This window comes from Myotis myotis, unplaced genomic scaffold (assembly GCF_014108235.1).
Source record: "Myotis myotis isolate mMyoMyo1 unplaced genomic scaffold, mMyoMyo1.p scaffold_m19_p_10, whole genome shotgun sequence".
In the NCBI taxonomy this organism is placed as follows: Eukaryota; Metazoa; Chordata; class Mammalia; order Chiroptera; family Vespertilionidae; genus Myotis; species Myotis myotis.
This window is the reverse complement of record NW_023416314.1, coordinates 50,389,371-50,402,411: the sequence shown is the minus strand read 5'-3', so window position 1 is coordinate 50,402,411 and position 13,041 is coordinate 50,389,371. Positions and strand designations below refer to the sequence as shown.

Sequence of the window (13,041 nt, the reverse complement as noted above, 5' to 3'; positions counted from 1 at the left end):
TGGTTTAACATGTGGAAATGAATTAATAAAATTCACCATATCAAGAAACTAAAAAGGAAAAAAATCATATGATCTCAGTAGACACAGAAAAAAAACATTTGACAAAATCCAACATCCATTCCTGATGAAAACACTTTGCAAATGGAATAGTGAGGACCTTGGTTAGCCTGATGACGAAGGACAACTCATGTCAATTAGTATAAAGTGTTTGACAGTGTGGTTCAGGCCATCTATGTCACTACTGATTTTCTTTCTTCTTGCTCAATTATTGAGAGAGGGATGCTGAAATTTCTGCTGTTATAGGTACATAAAACCCTACCTGCAACACGTAATGGTGAAAGACCAAATGCTTTGTCACTACGATCAGAAACAAGTCAAAAGTACCCCTCACAGCACTGATGTCATTGTCCGGGCGGTTCTAGGCAGTGAGCTAAGGCAAGAAAAAAGAAAAGGCATCCACGTCAGAAAGGAAGCAATAAAACTTTTTATTAGCTAATGACATAAGCTGTTTATGTAGAAAGGCTATTACCAAAGATCACCTAGATAAATGAGTTTAGCGTGTTTCCAGGGTGTAACACAAATACATAGAAGTTACGATCTTATTTTTGTAGAGAAAAAGGTATATCATTGAAAAACCAGAAGAATGTGCTTCTCTATGGGTGACAGGCTCCTAATTTTCCTTTTCTGTTTTCCTATACCTTTTTTCTAACTTTTCTGCAAGTGTTTACTTTTGTGATAATGACAGCAATGAAATCTTTTTTCAAATACATACCTTTTCAGTCCCACTACATAAATGTAAATGTAATGTGGTTTAATAATTTTAGGCAGATATCACTATTCTGACCTTTCACATTTAAAATATATAAGGTATCTACTTAGTTCGGTTAATGTGTTCTTATTCCAGCCTACCATTTTCTGTCATCAGCTCTGGTACCCTTCCCTACCTGCCTTCCTTTGCCTTCTAATGTAAGAAAGGCATTGTAAAGGCTCGTGGTCCTATTCATTGTTCATTTTTCCCACATATTTGTGGAGCATCTCCTATGTACCAGGTACTGGGAAGTGCAGAAGTGAAAAAGACCCCAAGCCTCCTGAGGCTCGTCCTCCTCCCCATCTCTCACCTCTTGTCGTTTTCTTTCTTGGTTTGCTGTACCCAGCCGTTCTAGGCTTCTTTCAGTTCCTGGAACTTGGAAAGCACATTCCCCACTGTGGCCCTTGCTCGCCATGCTATTTCCTTTGTCAGGGATACCTCCTCACCCCACCTCCAGCTAGCTCCATATTCTTTTTTTAGTTCTTAAATATCACTTCCTCAGGGAAGCTTTCCCTGACCTGCCGGACAGGGTTACAGATTCTCATAGCATCTTGACCTTTACCTTCCCAGATTTATCACTGTTGCGTTTAATACTTTTTGAGTAACCTCTAGACTGAAGTCGTGCTCCTGTCACAGGTGTGTGCTCCTGAGTTCGGCAGCGCTGGGCTTCAGTGTGTGCTGAACTGTTAAGTCCTTTTGTGATAGACCAGCTTGTCCTCTGGGTGGATTAACAATGCAACCGTGGCTGAGGGTTAGATGGAGCAGATCTCACTGTTAATACAGTACCTCACACACTACCCTTGGAATTTCAGGTAACACAGGAAGAAGGACAGCAGTTAGCACGACAACTGAAGGTGACTTATATGGAGGCATCTGCAAAGATTAGGATGAATGTAGATCAAGCTTTCCATGAACTTGTCCGGGTTATAAGGTAAGCAAAATACATTCTAGAAATTTGTTTTAATTTATTGGATTTGACAGGTAATCACACTGTGCTTTTCAAAACCATTAACAGGGGGACCATTAAATGTTTTTCAGTAAGAAAGGAAATTGTATGTAGAAATGATTCTGATTTGGGGATTAATACATGTGTTAAAATGTTTAATTAAGTACATTTTATATTCTAGGTACCTCCTACATATAAACCCTACTTTAATTAAATTGAAGTGGAAAGTCCACATAGGAGTTTTTGAAAAGAATCTATGCAATTTCCAAAGGTGGTGGTGTGAGGATAGCAATGACGGCAGCTGATGTTTAAGGGTAGTTTCTGGCAGATGCTGGGCTAAGTGCTTTATGTGTATTATTACATTTAATCCTCACCACAACCCAGTAAGTCAAATACTTTCATTTATCCCCACTTTCTGATGGGGAGACAGGTACAGAGAAGTTAACTAACTTGTCCAAAGCTTGGGCATATTAAATGGAAGAATTGGGACTTGAATCCAGAGTTCTGAGTCCAGACTTTGCTCTTAGCTTTGCTTCTTACCCAGCTCCTCCCAGCGAAGAGTAATCGAGTGGTAGATACTGAGCATTCCCATGGGTCATGGAGTGTAATCTAGACTACAAAGAGTCTTTCTGTTAGCTGGCCTGGGAGGCCCCTGTGGTTCAGAAAGTGTTAATGGGTTCCAGGAAGCTTGAGGCGATGGGTGAAGTCCACTGGAGTTTCTGTCTGTTTGTGAGAAGAGATTAGGGTGCTTTCTTGAACAGGTTTGATTTGGTTATTTTGAGCCTATGCCTAGCCCCTAGCATACCCCCTGCTCTCTAGATCTACTGGGCTCTCTGCTAGTTAGTTTGACAGGTCTGTGGAGTAGGCTCATGTTAATTCTGTATCTACTAGTAAGCTGACTTGACCTCTGAACTTCTTATAATTTTTAGCCCTTGACTGAGCGTTCTCTGTGGAGGGCGGTCGGTGAGGTAAAGATTATATATTTTTTACTAGTTTGTTAAAAATCTGAGGCCTGCTACTTTTTAATGAATACAGAGTCTAGACTTGCGAGAGGAAAGAGTTTTGGAGATGGATGGTGGTGATAGTTATATAACATGAATATTTTTAAATGCCACTGAACTGGACACTTAAAAATGGATAAGATGGTAAATTTTATGTCATGTGTATTGTGATATACACAGAGATGAACTAGTCCTTCTTAAAATAATTTTTACTGCCTTTTTGAAATATTTTGTCGTTGGATTTGATCCTCAGAATCTGTTTATGTCCATCCATCCCTCAGGAGTGAGGAGAAGGTAGGGCAGGCTTTCTAATGCTAGGTACTGTTAGGCGTATAAACACTACACCGGCCTAACTGGTTTTGCTCAATGGTTAGAGTGTCAGCCCTTGGACTGAAAGGTCTTGGGTTCAATTCTGGTTAAGGGCACATACCTCAGTTGCAGGCTCAATCCCTGGCCCCAGTTGGGGTGCGTGCAGGAGGCAGCCAATTGAAGTATCCACATTGATGTTTCTCTCTCTGTCTCTTCCCCACCCTTCCACTCTTTAAAAATCAATGAACAGCCGAAACCGGTTTGGCTCAGTGGATAGAGCGTCGGCCTGCGGACTGAAAGGTCCCAGGTTCGATTCCGGTGAAGGGCATGTACCTTGGTTGCGGGCACATCCCCAGTGGGGGGTGTGCAGGAGGCAGCTGATCGATGTTTCTCTCTCATCGATGTTTCTAGCTCTCTATCTCTCTCCCTTCCTCTCTGTAAAAAAATCAATAAAATATATTTTAAAAAAAAATCAATGAACAAATATCCTTGGGTGAGGAGTAAAACAATAGGTAAACATAACACGATCTTCTTAAATCCTCATAGCAACTGTAAAAGGTGGGTTTTTATTATTCCCTTCTAAAACGTGGAGGTTCAGAGAGGTCAACTAACTTGTTTAGTACTGACTTGTAGCTAGTAGGTGGTAGGATATGGATAAGAGCATGGATAGCCCTAGCTGGTTTGCTCGGTGGATAGAGCATCGGCCTGCGGACTGAATGAAAGGTCCCAGGTTAGATTCCAGTCAAGGGCACATGCCTGAGTTGCAGGCTTGATCCCCAGTAGGGGACGTCCAGGAGGCAGCTGATCAGTGATTCTCATCGTTGATGTTTCTATCTCTCTCTCCCTCTCCCTTCCTCTCTGAAATCAATTAAAAAAAAAAAAAGAACATGGATCAGTACCTCATAAGGGTAATTTAATATTGTGCTGTAGTGATGCATGCTTATTTTTAAGTATACCTTAGAGTCATGGAGCTTTAAATTGAGAAGAGAATTTAGAGGCGCTTCAGCATCTCACCCATTAATGAAGAAGCTTGGACAGCCTGTTATGCTGGTGCTAAAGCGTTTGTGGGCACTCCAATCCCCAAGTTTTGCATTGATTCCCTAGGTCAGTGGTTGGCAAACTGCGGCGCGCGCACCACATGTGGCTCTGTGGCCCCTTGAGTGTGGCTCATCCACAAAATACCAACTTCTGCGCATGGGCCACGAAGTTTCAATTGCATTGTACGTGCGCACCCGCACGTGGTATTTTGTGGAAGAGCCACACTCAAGGGACCAAAGAGCCGCATGTGGCTCGCGAGCCGCAGTTTGCCGACCACTGCCCTAGGTGAAATTTAGCATTGAAAAGCATATGCACATACACTGGACTTATCCAAAAATAACTTGCATTTGTAATAATATATTACCAAGAAGGCATATGTAGATTTTGTAGATTTATATGTAGATTTTTCTGTCTTACAGGAAATTTCAGGAGCAGGAATGTCCTCCTTCACCAGAACCAACGCGGAAAGAAAAAGACAAGAAAGGCTGCCATTGTGTCATTTTCTAAGAATCCCTTGAGTTATAGCTACCAACTGCCAGGAAAGCCCTCACCTTCTCTCCGTATGGTGACGTCACGGTGGTACCTTTCTAGCCTTAGGCAAGTGAACACGGTGGTGGCCTCTGACCAAGAAGTTGGCTGACCCTTTCTGTGAGGCTGACCCCATCGTCGTTTCAAGACAGATGGAAAGGAAACACTAAGGCTGCTTCAAAAGTTGTCTGATTATTTCAAAAGAGATAACTGTGTAAACAGACACATTCTTTTTTAAGGGCTTACATTTTACTAGGGATGAATCAGATTTGGAACCTAAGCTGTTTGCCAAGCTGAAATCATAGGTTTTGAAATAACTTTTAACTTCTGGAATCATATTGCCTACTGTTAACCTAAATAGAAATATAGGGAGTTTTTTTTAAATGTGAATTTTTGCCTATCTCTAAAACTTTTTATGTCACCTTTAGTTACCGTAAATACACTGAATTGAATCCTCAAAAGTGAGACATCTCAGACCTTTACTGATGTTACAGCCTTTGTTTTCCAGTGGCCAAAATACCAAAATGCCTATTGTATTTATAAATTAAAAACTGCTTTAAAAGCCTTTATATTACTCCTGTTCTTAAAGGTGATAATATTCTGTGTGGCCAAATATTTGAACTCATTCTGGACTTAGGCATTTCAATGGTCTTGGTTTCCTAATTTCACTCTTTTCACAACCATGTTCAGAGTAAGAATAAAGAATTTATGTCTGTCTTCCTTTGTAAGTGTTTCTGGATAAGGGGGTTCAAAAAAAACTAAAACTGTTTTTGTTTGTAATATAAAATATGGAATTGATCTTTCCAGGGTCAGAGATGATTAATGTTTTTGCTATATACTTTTATACATTATTTTCTTATCAAACTAGTTAACAAGTATTTTTATATGTTTGTAAGCAACTATGCTTTCACAGCATACCTTGTGCATATGTAAAGATAAGTATTTAATTCTCACTGTTCACTTTTAACTGACAAAGAAAAAAAAAGTGACAACTACAGGAACTGTGGTGGAACTTGACCTGCTCTTCTGGTCCTGGTTGTGGCAATCTTTGGCCAGTCACGTAGCTCCCCAAGAAACCCGCCCAGCAGAGTACAACAAGAGGAGGATCTGAAACCGCCCTCAGCGTCCCGCTAGATATTGACCGTGTATCCGGTAGTACCTGTAAACCTTTAAATTGACAATTACCATAACGTGGATGGCTCCTGATTTCGTTTTTAATTCTGTGGATTGTGTTTAAACAATTCAAAAGTCTGTTCCTGATTTTGAGATACTAAGTGGTATTGCACAGTTGTCACTTTATTGAATGTGTACAACAGTCCCAGGAGGTTTATAATTCGTGCCCTTGTATAGATTCAGGTGCTGGAATTAAAATTGATCTGTTATCACAAGATGTCGCTTAATGACTTGTTATTTCGGTGGTTTCTTGAAAGAGTGAACGAGGAAATTTACTTTAGTAGCTCGAAGCCTTTTCCTTTGCCTTTAGGATTTGAATCTAAAAGTCAATATTAGTCATTTAGTAGGTGAACTTGAAGTGAAATGGCTTGTTCTGAGGGTTTCTTGAGTAGTTCCTTAAGTCAGTGTTTTTTAAACTTTTTCTGTGACGTGCCCCTGACAGGGACCTCAACTGTATGGAAGAGAGGAATACATCTGAGGATGAAGCTTCAAACACTGAAGTGAAAGCCTATGCATTTATTTGAATGTTAATTAAAATTATTACCCAGTAAGATACCACATTTACTCTTGTCAGCACTTTCAGTTGGGAAAGTTTTTTATTTATCATGGGTAACTTCAGATAGCAAGAGACTGTCTATGTAATATGCAGACTTAATGGGAATCCTTGCATTTTATTCTGAATAGATGATTTGTAGCAAAGCAGCCTGGAAATTAAGTTTTGTTATCTCAGTTTACTACTTTTTTTCTCTGTGTTTCACTTGGGATAAATTTTATTGCTACATCTTGAAGTTCCCTAACCTTTTCTGCAAATGTTTAGTTTGCTATTAATCCCATCCAATGAATTTTTCATTTTATTCTTTTTTTTTTCTTATCTAGAAGTTCTCTTTGGTTCTTTTTTAAAAAAAAAAAATGTATATTTTTATTGATCTCAGAGAGGAAGGGAGAAGGAAAGAGAGACAGAAACATCAATGATGAGAGAGAATCATTGATTGGCTGCCTGCCTCCTGCATGACCCCTACTGGGGATTAAGCCCACATCCCCAGGTATGTGCTCTGACCAGGGATCGAATCATGACCTCCTGGTTCATAGGTCAAATGCTTAACCACTGAGCAACACTGGCCAGGCTTTTTTTTTTTTTTAAAGAATAGATTATTGATTTTTCAATAGAGAGAGGGAGATTATATATCTCGATGCAAGAGTACAACATTAATCGGCTGGCTCCTGCACACCCCCTACCAGGTTCAAGCCCGCAATCTGGGCATGTGTCTTTTACTGGAATCAAACCACAGCAACCTCTGGTGTGTGGGGCGATGCCCAACCCACTGAACTACACCAGCCAGGGCTGTTTGGTTCTTTTTTCTATCTTCTGTTTCTCTCCTCATTATGTTTATGTATTTCTCTTACCCAGGCTCTCTCAATTTGGTTCCCAGAATTGCGTCTAATGCCTTAACTGTTGCATGTAATACATTCACTTCTGTGCGTCTAGAATGGTACTAGCTGTGTATCCTTGAGAGATTTGAGAAAACAGTCATTAAAATAACTTTCTCTTGCTGCTTTGAATATTTGAACATAGTTATAAATAGTTGATCCTATCTATCATCTCTACAATTTTTGCATCTGTTCTATTGACTGATTTTTCTCTAGTTATGGGTCGCATTTCCTTGCTTTTTTGCATGTCTACTAAATTTTGATTAAATGCTGGCCATTGTATATTTTATGTTGTTGGATGCCTAGATTTTGTTGGGCCTTTGTTCTGGCAGTCGGTTAATTGACTTGCGGTTCTGTTTGATCCTTTTAAGGCTTGTTTTTAAGCTTCATGCCATCTCAAGTAGCTTTTTCCCAGGCTAGTTTAGTTCCACTAATAGGTGTGGCCCATTTGGGGTCTCTACTGAGTGCACTCAGTAATTAGTGTGGACTCTCCAATATGGCCAGTGGGAACTGAACTCTCAGCCCCATGTGAACTCTGGGAACCATTCTATTCACAGTTCCTGGGCCATTCTTTGTCCAGCTGACTGGAGTTTCACTCTATACATGTATATCTTAATATTCAGCAAAGACTCATTGACTCTATGCATTTCTGTGTAGCTCTCTCCCTTCCAGAACTTTGTCCTGCAACTTTCAGCTTCCTCAGACTCCCCCATCTCCAGTGCCCGTCCTTTCAGCTCAGGGACACATTTGTGCCCTGCTTAGAATTCCCATCCCTCCATAGTCTGGAGTGTGCCCTGGAGTCAGGGCAATTATAAGGCTTATCTGTTTGTTGCTCTTCCATTAGGGATTGTAGTCCTATGCTCCTTGGTGTATAATGTCTGAAAACAATTGTTTCACATATTTTACACCAGCTTTCTGATTGTCTAAGGTAGGAGGGTAAATCCTGTTCCTGGTTATTCCGTGATTGGAAGCTGAAGTCTCTGCTATTTGATTTTCCTCATATAGTCAGAGTTGCCTTGCAGCTCTCTTCCTCTGTGACTTGAAATCTTTTCTCTATTGCTGAGGGGTTGGCAAACTTTTTCTGTAAAGGGCCAGATAGTAAATATCATTTTGGTCATTGTGGGCCATATAGTCTCTACCATTGTATCCCTGAAGCAGCCATAAACAATAAATGAATGAATGTGGCTATGTTCCAATAAAACTTTATTTGTGGACAGTGAAATTGGTATTTCATATCATTTCTATATGTCATGAAGTATTAATCTTTTGAATTTTTAAAATTGATTTAAGCTTGTAAAAACCATCTGTACAGAAAGCAGATGGCAGACTGGATTTGGTCTGTGGGTTGTGGTGTGCCAAATCTGCTCCCGTGAGCACACTTAGCATTTGAGGTTACATTTCTAACTTTAGAATATTTTATGTTTTTTTATATATTTAGAAATTTGAATTTCTGTCTTAGGAATTTGCTCCCTATATTGTTTAAGGATTTATAATATTTTAGAGGTGGACATTATGCCTTATTGACATACACCTTCAATGGATGATTCTTTAAATTTGGGGCTTTCGAGTTTTATAATATAAATTGGTCCCTTTATCACTTGGCTTTTAAGATTTGATGTGACAAGGTTGTGTATACTTAGTGTCTGGCTTGTTCCTCTTCTAACTTTGATTACCACATTACGTCTTTTTCCATTCCTATCCATAATGTTCCCTTTGAACAGGTGACCAGCAGGCAAATAGGAGTTGAAGGTAAAGTAGTCGCTCTCAACATCACTTTACCACTTATGAATATTTAACCAGGGACTGTTTATAAAGTTTCAAAGTACTTTTTAGAAAAAGGGTATTTCAATGTAAACATTTCTTTATACAAGACTATGAGGTGTTTTTAGGGAAATGGATATGTTGGAGCTTTTTCTTCTTATAAATTATTCAATATCTAGTGGAGGAAGATTAAGAGGGACAAAAATAGAAAAGAAAAAAAAATGTTGGGGCTGTAGAGATAAGACAGATTATAAGAAGAATGCAGAAAGTTGTCAAGTTCAGAAGTGATGCTTCCTGGAAAATCTGGGGGAGCTTCTTAATTAGAAGTGGTGTTTTAGCCGGAACTTTGTGGATTGGTAGGATTTGAGGTGGGGAGAGGAGGTGGAAAGACTGGGGGCAAGCCTGGGCCAAGGCACGGAGTTGGCAGGATAGCAAGGTGTATTCTGGGATTGGAACCTTAACCTAAAACGATTTTAAGTGTGAGAAAAACATACTGATAAAGTAGACTCAGCGTGGGTTGTGGAGGACTTCAAATAGGATGGCCCTTCTGTCTATAATGGAAAATTGCCAAGGGTTCTGAGCAAGGGGTGCCCAGATCTCCGCTGGTGGAGGTATGAACAACAGAGAAGTGTGGACTGGAGGAAGGGTTGCCAGGTAAGGCTATTGGAATCATGGAACCTGTCCTCTTTCCATTTGTTCTGCCACTTTCGTCTAAGCCCCTTGTCTTACAGCCAGGTTACTACAGTGGACTCGGAAGTAATTTATTTCCATCCCCCCCGCCCCCCCCCCCCCCCAAAGCTGCTGTTTCAGTGTGGCCAAAGGGATATTTGTTAGACCATAAATTAAACGTCACACTGCTGCTTAAAGCCTGTCATCATCTCAGTGCTCTTGGCCTAATATCTAAATTTCTTACCATAGTCTACAAGGAACTGTCATCTTCCTGCTTCTCACTTATATTCAGGTTGATTTACTTTGTTGCCCTCTGGAACACTCCGTGTATTTCCCAAATCAGTTGCTTCACTCAGCCACTCCAGTGAACTGTTTTTATCCTTTTGCTCTTGGCTTAGATGCCACATCCTCAAAGAGCCCTCTTGACCACCTATTCTAGTATCATACTGCCTTGTGTTTACTTAATGACACTTACCATCTGTGGTTATTTTATGTGTCTTGCCTGACCTGCACCGTAGGGTCACAAGCTCTGTGAGGGCAGAACCATGTCTGCTGTGTTTACTGCTATGTTCAGGTTTCCTGGCATGTGCAGAAAACTACCTGATGAATGAATAAGGAGCACAGGCAACCCCCTAGCGATAGAAATATGTGGTGATTGTGCCAGTACACACGAGGTTAGTCCAGGCGGCATTTGAGAATGGGGAGTGGAACTCGAAAGAAGAGGCTAGGACAGTGATGGTGAACCTTTTGAGCTCGGCATGACAGCATTTTGAAAAACCCTAACTTAACTCTGGTGCCATGTCACATATAGAAATTTTTTGATATTTGCAACCATAGTAAAACAAAGACATTTTTGATACTTATTTTATATATTTAAATGCCATTTAACAAAGAAAAATCAACCAACAAAATGAGTTCGCATGTCACCTCTGACATGCGTGACATAGGTTCGCCATCACTGGGCTAGGACTAGAAGTACAGATTTGGAATTTATCTAGTTTGAGCTAATGATCGAAGAGGTGGGAGTGGAAGTAGACAGTTTGTCTGAGGGAAGGTCCAAGGGTGGGAAAATGAATATTGGGGGTAGAAGATTAAGAGGCAACCAAAAGCCATGAGGAACCATCAGACCTGGAGAAATAGTCAAGAGACATTTAAAAAAAATATATATTTTATTGTTTTGTTTACAGAGAGGAAGGGAGATGGATAGAGAGTCAGAAACATTGACGAGAGAGAAACATTGATCAGCTGCCTCCTGCACACCCCCCACCAGGGATATGCCCGCAACCAAGGCACATGCCCCCGACCGGCATCGAACCCGGGACACCTGAGTCCGCAGGCCGACGCTCTATCCACTGAGCCAAACCGGCCAGGGCAAGAGACATATTTTTGAGGATGACGAGGGGGTGGTGAAAGGCATGCAAGAAGCAGCAGTGAGTGTCAGAGGTTGCTGATGACTTGGAGAGATTTGTTTCAGTTACTGGTTATGGGAACCAGGTTATAGGAGGATGAGGTGTGATTGGAGGACGAAGAAGCGGAGGAAGTAAGCGTGAGTTACTCCTCTCAGAAACTCCGTGGGCAGTGGGGCAGTTATCTTGCTCCATAGGGTGGGATGTTAGAGGATTAAGAAAAAGAGCCAGTGCAGGGTACTTAACTGTAGATAATGTAGGCATACAAGCCTGCAGGTAGTTATCACTGTGTAGATGCTTAAGCATTTGAAAGATTGAAAAGCCCAGCATTCGCATGCTTGTGTCCTCTTCTGACTGGTGAGTGAGGATGGCGTTTTGCAGCCCTTCCTGGACTGTCTGCGGCAAAGGGCCAGTTTTTTAAATTTTTCATTTTTACTCCTGTGGACATACTTTTGCTAAATGTAATAAAAAATGGATTACTATAAAAACAATCATCTCTCGGAAATCGTGCAATGTCAAATTGTTATAAAATGTTCTAAGTGCTTGCTTCCAGTTTCTGCATCTAATAGGATGGTAATGAACAGCTGAGGGCGTCCTCAGGCTGCAGATCTTGCTGTGAGCAGCACTAATGTGGTAAGGGTGCTGGAGAGTCAGGTGTTTTTCACAAGTGGCCCTCTGATTCCCAGACAGGCCAGTAAATTCCAGGTTAGGATCGTGCAGTGGGCGTTGCATGCCAATACTAAAAAAAAAAATAAGAGACACTACTATTGTAATGGAGTCAGTAGTCTTGAATATGTTTGCCCTTTTCCCCTTTGCTAATACTTAAAGTTATCTATATATAAATATAAAAGCCTAATATGCAAATAGACCGAACGGCAGAACAACTGAACAACTGATCACTATGACATGTGCTGACCACCAGGGGGTGTGCATGGAACATGGTGGGCATTGACAGCAGGCAGCAGAGCGTGGAACATGGTGGGCATCAGCCATGGTGGGATGGTGGAGCAGATGAGCAAGGGTGCCAGACCAAGGTGGGGGGCTGTTTGCTGTCATCAGGGCAAGCCTCTGGTTGTTACTGAAAATTCTTTGCTCGGCAATGTCAGAGGGTGTGAGAGGGACTGGCTCTGGCAGCAGGTGTGAGCAGGACCATCGCTAGCAGCAGGTATGAGAGGCAGCTGCCAGCCCCAATCGCCCCTGAGGGCTTCTCCACCTCCCCCTGCTCCTGAGGACCGATCGGGGCAGCAGCTGCTACTCGTACCCGCTGACAGCACCAGCCCCAATTGCTCCACGCCATCAGCGGGTGCTAGTGGGGCCAGCGCCATCAGCATGTGGGGGTGGTGGCGGGAGCGGAGCTGCCAGCAGAGGGGACCAGTGGCTGCGGGGGAGGGGCCGGTGAGGGGTGCGGAGGATGAGCTGAGGCCCGCCCCTGTGCCCACCGTAGCCTCACAGCCCACAGTTCCTTTCAAGGTGCACGAATTCGTGCACTGGGCCCCTAGTTAGAAATAAAAGAGAAGTCTTTAAACATACAACTGCTTAAAATATGAAAACTCTTACCAATCAATTCTAAAGCCAGGAAGTAGTTAAGAACATAATCTGAGTATTTAGAGCACGCTGAGTAAATGTTAATGAATGCTAGCTTACATTATGACATTATGAATGTTAAGTGGAAAGTCTGAAATTGCATTTCTCTCTGATGATAACCTGGGTCAAAGTATTGCATTTATAATTTATTTGTGAGGACATTTTCTGTTATAAGTGACAGGCATGGAACTCAAGCCAGCTTCAACACAAAATGGGCATTCACTGGTTTATAAAGAAGTGAGTACTGGTGGGTAAAACTGGCTTTCCATGGCTCCTATGTCAGGATACCATCAGGACTTGCTCTCAAGATGAGAATTGGCTACATCGTGGAGGTGGGATGGAATCCTTTAATGTAAGAAAGCTTGTAGGAAAGCCTGAGACCAGAAAAGC

The 13,041-nt window shown here is 41.6% G+C and overlaps 1 protein-coding gene across 6 annotated transcripts in view; it reads left to right on the top strand.

Moving 5' to 3' along the window:
* RRAS2 (RAS related 2) overlaps positions 1-6,018 on the top strand; it is a 78,860-nt gene extending 72,842 nt beyond the window's left edge. For all 6 annotated transcript variants that reach the window (XM_036325489.1, XM_036325493.1, XM_036325494.1 and 3 more), the window contains 2 exons: positions 1,621-1,739; positions 4,522-6,018. In XM_036325489.1, coding sequence (XP_036181382.1) covers positions 1,621-1,739; positions 4,522-4,609 — 207 coding nt within the window. In that variant the 3' untranslated portion in view covers positions 4,610-6,018. The remainder of the gene's footprint in view (positions 1-1,620; positions 1,740-4,521) is intronic.
* The last annotated feature ends 7,023 nt before the right edge of the window (positions 6,019-13,041 follow it).